Source organism: Lycium barbarum, chromosome 4 (assembly GCF_019175385.1).
Source record: "Lycium barbarum isolate Lr01 chromosome 4, ASM1917538v2, whole genome shotgun sequence".
Classification (NCBI taxonomy): Eukaryota; Viridiplantae; Streptophyta; class Magnoliopsida; order Solanales; family Solanaceae; genus Lycium; species Lycium barbarum.
This window is the reverse complement of record NC_083340.1, coordinates 19,173,988-19,188,024: the sequence shown is the minus strand read 5'-3', so window position 1 is coordinate 19,188,024 and position 14,037 is coordinate 19,173,988. Positions and strand designations below refer to the sequence as shown.

Here is a 14,037-nt window from a genome sequence, read left to right as displayed (position 1 = left end):
TTTAACTTACCAGGACAACTGCTTTAATATTGTCATGAATTATTTGATTTTTCTTCCTTCTGAAATCTTAAAAGGACATCCAATAAGTTCTGATCATTTGAGGCAACGACACCATTGCTTGCTGCTGCAATATGTTCAAGTATAAAATCCTCAAGTATTTTGTCTGCTTTTTGATGCAAACTTTGAAGTTTCTCCTGTATTCCACTAATTCCATGAAGCAACTTAAACGAAGGAAGAAAATTTAGCTACATTAAATCCTGCTGCCAATTTCCCACCTTCATCAATAAGTAAACATTTCTTGATCTTTAAATCTTTTACCAAACGCTGCTCTAGCAACAAGACTAGACAAAGTTGAATGCAACTTTTTTGTCAAATTAACAGGGGATCGAATTCCAGCTTGTATGTCTAACCATTTTATAAGCCCCGAAAACTCTTCTTCTCTAAGCGATAGAAAGGACTGAACATTTTTGGCACTTAGAAAATTCACTACACAAGTTTTCTTCATCTCGGAGTTGAAGGTGCATTAAGGGTCCATATTTTTTGCCTAATTGGGTCATGACCCGGTGGTTAACAGGCCGCCGGCTGCTAATTGGTGCATGTTTCCGTTCGTAGCTTCCATGGCCCAGCAGGGAGCCTAATTGGAGCTATAGATTTTTTGGTGTTGTATCTAATAATAGTAATTCCTAGTTTGATAAATACAAGAACAAGTAATGCAAAAGCAAATAGAATTTGGAAGGACTGAGAAAATTGATTAGTCTCCATTTGTAAAGAAGAGGATGATCGAAAGTTTAGCTTGGATTAATGGTTTTTCTTGAAAGTTTAGTGCCACATTAGCTTTCGTAGATGAATGACAGGACATCTATATCTTATCTTAGAGTATATATATAAAAGCAGGACAAAGCCCGTTGACGTGGTATTCTCTAAAGCAAATATTAGTATTTATCTTTTTTAATAGGATTTTGCATTTTTTCAATTTTAAAACAATAAAAACAGTGTTCCATCTGGAAAAAAACCACACTAAACGCTGTTTTCCCCTTCCAAACATTGTGGATCAGTGCCACCTCCTTTAAAGTCTCTTAATTGCGCCTGCCCTTCGTAAACACACTAACAGTCATGACTTTTCAAATTCTGTTAATTACTCTTACCACTATCTATCTAACTTTCCCCCCATCTATTCCCAAAAATAAGTAACGGGTACAACTACTAAGCCAATATTCATGAAACGATGCCCAAAACGTTTCAAATTTATGTAGAACAAATAGCACCGTATGAAACTAGGGAGTTGCTAAATTGCCACACCAATTTGAGGACCAAAATTTGGCCACACTTATGTAAAAATCATCATAACCTCTATTATACAATTTTAAATTAAGATAAACCTTGAGAAGAAAAGATAGAAATGACATTAAGTAAGCATAAATTATTAAAATTTGAACCTAAATAATCATATGAATTTATCCCATTTGGGCCATTGTTGGCCAAAATAGTGTGGGCCAAAAAGACCTTTTTCATGAAACTAAAGTATTAAAAACACCATACATCTTAGTCAAACTCCATAATACATTTGCTCTTCTAACTGCTCCATTGCATAAATACGGCAATATGTATGTATATGGATAAAGCTCATCCACAATTGGAGGCTTGGCGATTCTACCAGTGATAAAAATTTCAACAGTGGGAAAAGAGACGAGAAATGAAATTGAATTTAGTCTCTGTTTTTTGAGTTTCAAATAACGAAGTGGTTGACGGCAGTGGTGCGTACAACATTTTTTTTGTAAACGATGTCGATATTTGATGAAGTTAACAAATTATATCACTTCCGTAGTTATACTGTATCTTGGTCCCTTGGTTTATTCTTATTTTGGACGTAATGCTGGCAAAAATCTTCTATCAAGTGAGTTCATCATTGCTAATAAATATATTTGTAATGCACATTGTTTACGACGAAGTCGTTTCCTAACGTGCACAACTGCACCAGGTTGATGTTTTCTATCTTATTATCGTCATCTTTTCATTTCTTGAAAGAAATAAAATACTGAAAATTTCCGCATAAATTTGGTGCATCTTCACGCATCCAATATATTTAGGTAATAAATTTCAAATAAAAAAAATTATCCAGTGAGATTAAGAAAGAAGAGTCAAATTGATCAATTTCATGAATTTCCCCTTTCGTTATTATATAAGAATTATCTTTTAAGTTCTCAAAAAAAATAAAAAATGAAGCAGTCATGGTTACAAAAAGATGAAAGTTAAAAATCCGAGTTTTGTATTATCAAGTACGTAAACCTGCAATTTCACGTTGTAGTCACTCATATTTCATTTTCATGTTTTATATAAAAATATAATTTGCTAACTAATTAACCATTTTCTGGAGTTGTAAATTAAATATACAACAACAACAACAACAACAACAACAACCCAGTGAAATCCCACAACGTGGGGTCTGGGGAGGGTAGAGTGTACGCAGACCTTACTCCTACCAAGGTAGGATGGCTGTTTCCGAGAGACCCTCGACTCAATAAAAACATAAAAAGAGGTCAGATACGGCTAAGAGATTCAAAGCGATATGGAAATGAAGTAACGCAAGCGACAGAGATAACATAGAATAATCAAAGCACAGGAAATAAATATACCTTTCATAATAATAGTTTTCCCCCAACGTAGTCCCCCTATTTTTATAGTACGTTATATTTGTCATTGACAACTTATATAAAACTATTAACATTTCGTAAGGTTATATTTTTCATTATCCACTTATTCATTTTCGTATTCTAAAAATTTAACTATTAAATTTCTAGATATTTAAAACTGTAATTAAATTAGCTTTATAAATACATTTATTTTTAATACATTAGGGAATGCACTGGCTTACTTGCTAAGTGTGAACCATTTTACATCATTATTTGAATGACATATCTTCTCCTTTATTCATTATCCTTAGCCACTTCTATTCATTCGTCCATGGAATGAGAGGTCTGATAGTTAAATATAACTTCGGTCTTCTTTATAGGAATTAAGGAAATTTTATTATTTGTAGCTTTCAAATATTACGAAGTTGAACTTTGGTACTTTTGCTTAGAATTCTTGAGATGCAATATGCACAAAAATCGCCAAAGAGCTATTATAGAGTATACAACAGATCACACATGGATTCTAATTAAGTTTATATTGCGTTTTCGGGATTACTCTTTAGCAATTTTTGTTGTATATGCACTATCTCAGAAATTATGAGTTTACATATTGTATTGTTCTTCAAGTTAGGTTGATATATTTGATTGTTCATCAATTTATATCAAGAGAAAAAAGAAAGTGTTACTGTCCACTTCATGTTATAGACCTCTTTTTAATAAAAAATAGTAATAAATTAATTAACAATACACTTTAATTTTCTTTATAAACCGCGCAAAGCGCGGGCAAATTATCTAATCTATATATAATATAAAGCTAGGTATAGACAAGCTTTTATATAAAATTTCAGTTATAAAATCAATTCTCACCCTTTACAATAAAGGACTTTTTTTTAAATGAAAAAAATCTTTCAGTTACAACTTTATGCATGGATTAGTTAATTATAGAAGTTGAAAGAATTTCTGCATCAATTAGGAATTTGATAGGTTTCTTCATCATTAAATTATGAACACCATTATATAAACAGATATACAATATGAATTCACCATTTGCCTTGGTAAAAGAATCTATGCATGTGGATATGCACAAATAGGTAAAATACAAAGAGTGAGGTCAGGGACCAAGGCCATTTTCTACTTTCAAAGCATCAATATTACTTTTATCTTGTGTTCCTATTAAATCAACCAACACACTATATTATATGAATAACTCTTCCTTCATTCTTCAAGACACCAAACAACAGTCATATAGACATAACAAAAGGAGATCCCAAGCTTCTGTCAAGCGTTTAAAAACTCATTGATAAGTAGGGTGAAGCAAGAAGAAGAAAGGAAGTAGGAATTAGAAGTACCTTTGCAAAAGTTTTGGCCTGCAGCTACAACCAATTTGATGCATTTTCCAATATACACTCATGTATGAATGTAATTATTTTTCCTTCTGTCATGTCTGCCTCTGTTTTTTTTTTCTTTTCTTCCTTTGAGGCACTTTGAATTTATAGGAGAAAATAGTAGTGTTTTAGGGGAAAACTGATTTTTCGGGAATTTGCATAAAATTAGCAGATAATGACATACTTATGGGGAAACAAAAGGAAAAGGAAAATGAAAACAAACAAAGGGGAATAAGGGGAAAAAAAAAAAAAAAAGGAAAGATCCTATACAATATGATTGAAAATAGAGTTTAATTAGCAAATAATGATTCATTTAGTTCGTTCCATATATAGCGTTAGTTTATTCCATATATAGTCTCTTTAAATTTATAGAGAATATTGATGTGTTCTTCTAATGGTAGGGAATATTATTTAAGGGAAAATTAAAAAAAACTGAGATATTCTTAAAATGTAATGAGGAGAATAAAGGGGGGGGGGGGGGGGGGGGGAGTTGTCTTCTGATTTAAGAGGAAGTTTTGGGTAAGAAATTAGGAAGATGCCAACGGTATTGATTGAAATGGAAACGAGACGTATAAAGAAAAAATGAGAAAAGTATCATTTCCTTTTGGATTTCTATTTTACTACGTTTAGGTCATTCTATTTTTTTTTTGGGTTGCTTAGGATTATATATATACAAAATTCATATAGAAGCTATACTCTCATTTCCTTTTGGATTTCTATTTTACTACGTTTAGGTCATTCTATTTTTTTTTTTTTTTTTGGTTGCTTAGGATTATATATATACAAAATTCATATAGAAGTATTAGTATAGACTGAAATTCCTAAAAATCATCTTCGCAAAACTGTGTACTATGTATTACTCTATTATAAAGCAAAGAATTGTAAATGAAAATATTTATGTTTGCACTTTTGGATGCATATATGTGAAAATTATCACTTATCTATCCGATAAAATTACGAAAGAATTTATTTTGTTGATATTATTTAGTAAATTCATTGATGCTTTACGCAACCACGCAAAGCGAGGTTAAAATTACTGTCGTAATCGGAAAAATTTATATTTGTAATTTTGGATGCATATATGTGAAAAATTATCATTTATATCTCGAATAAATTTATGAAAGAATATATTTTTTTGATATTATTTCGTAAACTCACTGATGCTTGCACGACCGTGCGAAGCGCGGTTAAATTTACTAGTTACTTTACTACTATATATAAGGGAGGATTTCAAATTTTTGTAGTCCTCACAAGAATTTTAATCCTATGATGTTGCTACACATGGCTTTATTTTGTTTTTTTTCCTTGCATATTAATCATTTTTTGAACTCATTCTTTATCATTCTTTATCTTAAGTCAATTTTTGTGTGGGCCTATATAATTGGTGTATATTGAATTGTAGTACAATAACATTGTGAATCTTTTCTTGTTCTTTATTAATAATTTTTATTTATACCCAATTTCCCATAATTTAGATAAGAGAACTTTTACATAACCCAAAAATCATATTAAGTAGGTACTATTTAATTAAGGTAATTTAGTGAAATGCTTCTTACTTTCTAGCGTAATTTAAAAACATCATATCATATGAACTGAAAGGATTATTAAATTACCCTTTACATTATTTGTTATTATACATATTAGCAAATTTTAGGGAATTATGAAGCCACATTATCGTTTTGAACTGGAGCATTTATTAGATCTTACTAATTACTCTTGCCCCCGTGTTAATTTATGTGACATTTTTCATTTTCCCATTATCAAATTATGAAGCTAAATTGAATTAGATCAATCTAATATTTTAAATTAAAATACAAAAAGTACCATAAACTCCAATTTTAACTTTGAGCTTAGAATTAATATTTTTAAGCACAAACTATATACCAAGAACTAAATTGATTCTTGGGGTTCATTTAGTAAAACTATTTTTTCCCCTTAATTTCATCTTAAACTAAGATTAAATCACCACATTTAGCTAGCATCAACTACTGTTACATGTAATATTATGAGTGAAATTAAAACTTAATAAATACCAAAAGATCTACTTCTATCTATAAATACAAAAATTATATGCTCACAGATTCATAAAAATGTCAATATTTTTCAATTAATGATTTTCACCGAGTTGTAATTACTTTACATAATTTGATAATTTTTCCGCCAAACTTGCTTTCTCATTATAAATAATTTTTGTTTTAAAATTATCTAATAAGTTGACTGAAAACATTAATAATAATGAACTTATGACAATACATATTTAACGTGCCACTGAATTGTTAATTATGCGGTAAGAAAATAGGTAATAGATTATACTTTTTTAATTAAAATATTACTACATTTATATGTTGAGTTTGGGCCCGGGCTTAACACGGATCTCAGATAACTATTTATAATTTATAAACAACAAAAGTCTCCGAATTTTTAACTTACAAGCTGTCTAGTTAGAATTTTGCTTTTTTTTTTTTTTTGCCCCCCTTTCCTTTAGGCATTTGGTACACAAAATTTACATTAAATAGCGTTCAAATGTAACTTTTCAGCCATTAGCCATATTGTCAATGAACTTTCAAATTTTATGTAAAATTCCATGTATGGTATTTGTAACTCTATAATAATGACCATTTTTCAATTACATAAACGAAAAGTGGTTATTTGTGATTTTTTTTAGAATTTACTATTCTAACTAATTCAGATTTGCACCGTATAGACCTATTAAGAGGGTAAAACACTTCATATCGTTTCTATTTTTTAAGACTTGAGTCTGAAATTCTGATAAAGATAACAAAAAAATGACTATTACATCACACTCATCGGTAGGGTTGTACAAAGAAAACCGACAAATCGCACCAAACCGATAATTCAAATCAAATCAAGAAAAAACCCCGACCAATGGTTTGATTTGACTTGGCTTGGTGTTTTAAAAAAAAAAGGCCCGATCATAATTGGTTTGATTTTAACTAAAAAATGTCAACCGAACCAAACCAACCCGACAATACATATATACAATTTTCTAAAAATATTTTATACATAAAAATATTTATTTGTAATACAATTTATAAATATTTCTTAAACTTTTGCAATTTTTGTCTTTTACATATTATTTCAAGTTTGGACTTAGAATTTTGAATGGTCCAATAAGTTTTATAATCCATAAATGTTGGCAGCTCAAATAAAGTTCAAATTAAAACCAAATCAGTATTAATGCTAACGAAAGGAATTCAATTCTATCACTAGGAATGACAATAATGTTGGATATGTATTCTTTAGTTTTGCATTGATTTAGACAGTGAAAATACATATCTTAATTATATTTTATTTTTGTCATGTATATAATACTTATTAGTCATACTTATTATAGCACGACTTAGTGCTTTTAGATTATGATCATTTTCATTATGGCTTATTAATTAGCAATAATTATTTTATGCAATTTCATTATCTTTTTTATTGAATATTTTATTACAATGTCATCACTCATCTCACATTTGTGTTATTTCATAAGAGAGGCCTTAATTATATAGTTGTATCTTACTTTGACAAAAGAAATGTTTGAAGTAAAAGTTATATATTTTATATGAAGGCTTTTTCGAAGCAACCTGAGAAAATCGGAAAAAGAAAAACGAGAAAACCCGAGGTAAAAAAAATTGACTTATATTGATTTGGTTTGGTTTATAAATTTTAAAACCCGACACAATTGGTTTAGTTTGGTATTTGAAAAATTCGAACCAATCCGATCCATATACACCCCTACTCATCAGTGATTCGTGTTTTTTGAATATATTGATCACTATTCCAACAGTTTATTAAGTCATTTTTTCTTCTTCTTCTTCTTCTTCTTCTTCTTCTTCTTCTTCTTCTTCTTCTTCTTCTTCTTCTTTTCCTTTTGTTTTCACATCTGCAATTAAATATCCTTATTGTCGTGAGGTCTTGTTAGAAAAAGTCCATTCAAAAGAACACTAGAAAAGTTTGAAAAACTTTCACTACTAAATTTGACATTCATGTTCTACGGCTTCTATAATTAGAACATTGACCAAACAAAACAATAATGATTCAGTCCGCCACTGAAAAATGACAAGCTATCGTATTTGACCAAGAATATGCAATAGGCAATATGAAACAACAGACGGGAAATGCTCAAAACTATCCTTAAAGTATGAAAAAAATTATAATATTTGCCTTTATTAATAGTTTGAATCCCATCATGCCCTTGTCACTACTTAATTGGGTTAAAAATGCCTTTATTTCACACGAAATTTAACGGGGCATAGTTAAAAGACTAATAAGAACATATTTTATTTTTATGTTTTAAATTTTTTTTTTTAAAAAAGACAAAAATTAGTAAGAAAATCATTTACCTTTCAAAAAAATATCTAACAAGAAATCTTTCCTTCCTACGGAACACACCCTTAATACTAGGGTGACAAATGGGTGAGTTGGGCTGAAATTGACCCAATTAAAATGGGCTAAGGTAATAAATGGGTTGGGCTAACATTGGCCTAAAAATTACTTGGGCTTAAATGGCCTGGGTCATGACCCGCCTAACTTGATCCAGTTTTTTTGAAGGGTCCATTTTCTAGAAAAACATTTTTCGTGAAAAATATTTTTGAGGAAAACATTTTGCGTGTAAAATATTTTTGAGAAAAATATTTTTGTGAAAAATATTTTCCTTCGTATCAAACACACTACAAACTTATAAGATATAGGATCCAAGAAAAGTGAATACATAGAAAAAAAATAAAGTAAATCTCAAGCAACAAACCCAAATTTAAGTAAATCTTAAAAATGGGCTAGAATTGGACTAATATTGGGCTAAGTTGTAGATCACTTTAAAATCACTTATGTTGCATAGAATTTCCTTATTTGGCTAAAAAAAATGGCGTTCAAGACAAAAAGGAACTTCCAAATTTGTTCATGAAAATACACCGTTAGAATAAAAATCAATTGCGTCTAAAAAAGAGATAAAATAAGATATACTTGGGATTCCCTTATTTTGGCCAAAAGTAATAAAGTTTCAGGTCAATTCCTATCCTACATATTTGACCAAAAAGAAGAAATAAATCGTTACTGCATCTAAAAGAATATAAGTTCAGGTAAAATATGTGTGATATTTAAGAAAAAAGTAAGAAGAGATACGCAATTGAAATAAATAAAATATTATATCACGAATATGCAATAATTAACGATCGAAAATTACATCACTTGAAAGTTGATTTTCTTTTATTTTTCTTTATTTTTACAGGCCTAGAAAGAAAGTCTATCCACTTTGCTATATCAACATCAAGGAGTGAAGACTATTAAATTGTCAAATTTAAAGGAATAATTAGAACAAAAATAACACTAGTATGCTACGAATAAACGATGCCACTATGCCAGAAGGGTCCCGATACTTATAGAAATAAAGCACCAAGCGCTAGCTTGTGGTGTCTCAGTATAATCTATGTATGTAATTCTATTGTTGCTTATTTTTGCACTGATCGAAGTGAACTTTATTCGAAACGATGTGTTGTTGTTCAAACTAACACAAGAATCGAATGCACTATGCATACACTAAAGAATGATCACAAGCCATGCATATTGACCCTATAGTCAACTTCACAGTCATCGGTATATAGATTAAAAATTCCATTTATCTTTAGCTTTGTCAATTTATGTTGTTGGGATTTTTCAAAATCCTTGTTGCATCCATGTCGATCCTACATGATTTGGGTGTGGGTGTGAGATCCACATATACCGGATTTGTTCAATTGATTTGAATTTCGTCTTATATCATATATATTCAGATAAAGTACTAAACACACTTTGCTATTATATGAGATAACTATAGAACATTAATTAGTAATTGATCCATATGTGTCTCCAAAATCCAAACTTCCAACACAGAGGATATTAATTATTTCAGAACTATATCCAAACACGTAAATTGATCTAATAAACTAAGAACATATTTGTAAGTGGCAATCCAAACACCTTGTTAAAGCTTTGATAGTTGCTTGACATTTGAAGTCAGCTTGTACATAACATCTTCAAATCTTTCCATAGCTTTTGGAGGCAAGCTTATTGTTGTTAGAATGCCTTTCTGCCCCTTGTAATTTTTAAAAGCCACAAAGAAACTAAAACAAGAATCAACCTTAGCAGCCCCACCATACTTTGGTTCTCCCCATCCAAAATCAACCTTATCAAATCCTACATAAGCAGTGTTTGAAATAGCAAAATTCCATGATTGTGTTATGCCAGGTCTCCCTTTAATTACCATAAAATCTACCATAGATCTAAAATACTCTTCATTCACTTGATTCTTGGCTTTCTTGATTAACTCAAGTGCATAAGTCAGCGGATATGTACTTAAAAGTCCTGCTTTTGACACTGCTGCTGGAAAAGCAAACGCGTTGCCATAATATCCGTGCGGTATTTTCAAATGTTCAAACCTCCCACGGGCTGTAACAAAATATGTCAGCCGCACAATTTCTTCAGGATTTAAATTGAGTGAAATTGTTCGATGTCTCCATAAAAACGAGGTTAATAACTCAAATCGTCCACTTGAACGATGAACTGGTGAAACTTGATTACGGATAGCTTCTATCTCCTCTTCACCAAAGAAAAATGAACGTTGAATCAATTCTTTTTCCAATTTTAACCATGCATTTGTTGATTCAATTTCTTCCTCAAATTCGTGATGCTTGCATGTAATGCGTGGTGATGGCCTCGCATTTAGGGTATCCCTTTGCCAGACGGGTATGATGGAAGGAGCAGAGGCTTTGAATTTCACAAAATCAGTTACTGCATTTAGGAATAAAACTAAGCCAAAGGCATCAACCATTGTATGATTAACTCTTACTGCTACTGCAAATCCACCACAAGTAAAACGGGTAACCTATAGGAATAAAGACATTCATATTAGAAGTGGAGGAAACTGACAAATCTCTGCTACTTCAATGAAAATTAAGGTTCGTGTGTGTTCTTATAATTTGTTGAATGAGTTTATTCTTCCTACAGTACGTCACGGTTTAAATGATAGAACCCAACCAACAGAACTATGTTAAGCTGCTCTATCATGTACATGCTCAGCAATTACCAATTAACATAAAATCCAACGAGTAGATTTTAATTCTTTATCGGTATGGTATAACTAGTTATGAATTTTGTCTTTTCAATAATTAATTAATGAAATATGAAAATCAATTGAGATTTTAAATTTAACAAGTATTTTGTTTTTGTTTATAACATAAAAAGTACAGAAAAAATAATTTGTTGCGTACTTTTATTTAAAACAGTTAAATGAGATCTAAACATCAAATGTTAGTATATATACATACCAGTGGCGGATCTAGCATGCTAGGTCGGGGTTCCATTGAACCCCCAACTTTCGACGCGGAGCATAAATTTATGCATAAAAATTTATTAAAACTGCAATAAATAGTAGACATGAACTCATAACTTTTAAAACGACGGGTTTACACTAAGAATCTTAAGGTTGAACCTATAGAGTTTATATTTTGGATCCGCCTCTAATACATACATAACAACACCTCACTATAACAACCATGAAATTTTCAGACAAACATTGTCATTATAGAAAGGTTTGACTATAATTTTTGAATATCTACTTTTTGTTCTTAAAATATTGAGTTGACATAATCAATTTAGCATAAAAGATTAGTTAAATTGACTCTTGAAAAACAAAAACTGTCACGTAAATTAGAACGGAGTAGTACGCTTTAAGTTCGCGATCCATGACAGCATATGCAAACTATTTATCTGAAGAATGTTATATCTGTTTTTTTTTACAACCGTGCAACTTTGTATTTTCGTTTTTTTTACGATCGTGCAACTCACAATGTCTCAAAAGGCACATATCCAGAATAATAAAATATTGGGATAAGTTGGCTAAGCACGATATTTTACGCTAGGATGAACCGCCCAAAAATATGCAGTGATACAAGCATTTAGTCTCTCTCTTTTTTTGTTTCCTTTTCTCGATGTACATTTTTCCAATTCTCCGTCTTTATTCAAATTACTTTTAAATAGGACTCTCAAAAAGTGATATCGTAAAGAGTTAACTGAAAAAGTTTAACTTTTCTTGAATTGGTACAAGGTTCTATGAATTGATAGAAGTAGTAACAAGATTAATCCAACGAATACAAGTAAAATAATTAAAGAACACTAAGTATAATTTACCCAAAATAATACCTCCCGGCTGATTTACGTAAATATCCCCTTTTTAGATCATCATTCAAATTTTATTTCTATTTTAAAAATTATGCAAATATAGCCATTGAGAAATTATCCATCCGAACAATGTTAGACTCGAGTCGAACGTTTGCTCATAAATTGCTCAACCTTAAAGAAAAATCGTCTAATGTTTTCAACAACCTACAAACTTTTAGACAACAGTATAACATTGTTTTATAAGATTTTCAGTTTGTTCAAAAGGGATTTTTCGTTTACAAGGTCTATAAGGGGGCAACCGACAAAACTTTTGGATACTTCCTATTGTTCCAGTTTATGTGATTATACTTTACTTTTTAGTCTATTCTAGAAAAAATGATACTTCTAAATTTGAAAACGATTACTTTTTTGAGATGTTTAAGGTCACAAGTTACAAAAAAAAATGTAGTCAGAGATACGTTATGACATGTTTAAGATCACAAATTTTAAAAATCTTCATTTTTCCCCTTAAACTCAAACTCCGTGAAAACTAACGATTTAGACTAGGTCGCATAAATTAAAAGGGATGTAGTAATTAAATTAAAAGATGAATAATACTGTTGCAAAGGAGTGTATGATAATATACCTGAATCAACATAAGAGGGCAATCAGTGATCCCATCAGAACCTGGTACATTGTACAGCAGATCCTCCAAGAATGGACATGGAGGTTTTATGGATTCCCCTAACATATCAAGCTCCACATCTGCATAGGCTTCTGTAAACAATATTCCTTCACCATTGCAATTCACCATGTGCTTCCCCTTAGGCCCTAAGATGAGCCTACCAGCTAATGGATAGTAAAATACTAGTGCTTTTGATAATCCATCTTTAATCACCTTAGCAGGATCTATCCCTTCCATTGAAGGGTTGTGTTCGTAAAAAAATAAATTAGATATGTGAAAACGCAGACCTTCTCGATCGTCTATGTCTGAGAGATGTTTTATTTCACGAGGAGTAGCTGTTGCTGGAATGATTAATTCAGATTCACGCCGTATCACTGAGAGTTGTGAAGGGGAAAGTTGTTCCATTCCTCAAGGCGAAAAGGGAAATGCTTGTATTGGATTATTTAGTATGCTACTTTAAGCAAGTAGCTATTTATTGTTCAGAAGTCAACTCTATTAGTAATTCTTTTGTGAGTCATTTTAGGACTTAGCTGTCCTAAAGGACCAATTAGTTAGGATTTTGGACAAACGATGTGCGTGCACATTACGCCTAAATAAGTGGCATTTATTGTCATAACCTGTGGTTAAAGAAACTTAACCTGTGACCATAGGGCTAAAGTTTCAGCTCTTAAAAGAGAAGCATGGAGCAGAATGTTTATTTAATATGTCCAATAGTGTTTTAAAAGGCAGTTTTGGGACTCGCCTTGTCACGGGGCGGGACACTAGAAAAATTAACGCTCGGTGCTCGCTTTACAGTTCTTATATAATTATAGGTCAAATTCCTTAGTTAACATTGTTGATCCTCATAATGCTTTAATAATGAATGATTTCTAATAGTTTTTTCATCTATAAAAATAAGAAGATTGAAACTATCTCAAATAAGAAGCTTTAGTATTGTTTATTTACTATTTGAGAACACCGTGAGAGTGAATATCACCTAACATTTCTTTTAAAAATACATAATCAAATTTTACATGTTCACTTATCATCGGTCGTCATGGCTTTTTCCTATGGCTCAAAATTATCATATTTTATTATTAAATTATTTGAATGTAATTTTGTTTCGTGAAGGAGTAATGTTTTAATTATAATACTAATAAAGTGTATTGATTATTTTCTTTTAGGGAGGTAAATTGCATAGCATGGAAGTAATATA

General features: G+C 30.8%; 1 protein-coding gene across 1 annotated transcript; it reads right to left on the bottom strand.

Moving 5' to 3' along the window:
• Positions 1–9,970: 9,970 nt before the first annotated feature.
• LOC132638248 (alcohol acyl transferase 1 allele RGa-like) lies at positions 9,971–13,262 on the bottom strand. The gene is made up of 2 exons (XM_060355194.1): positions 12,804–13,262; positions 9,971–10,883 (listed from the first exon to the last, which is right to left on the bottom strand). The coding sequence occupies exons 1-2, from the start codon at positions 13,245–13,247 to the stop codon at positions 9,984–9,986; spliced, it is 1,344 nt and encodes a 447-aa protein (XP_060211177.1). The 5' UTR covers positions 13,248–13,262; the 3' UTR covers positions 9,971–9,983.
• Positions 13,263–14,037: the final 775 nt, after the last annotated feature.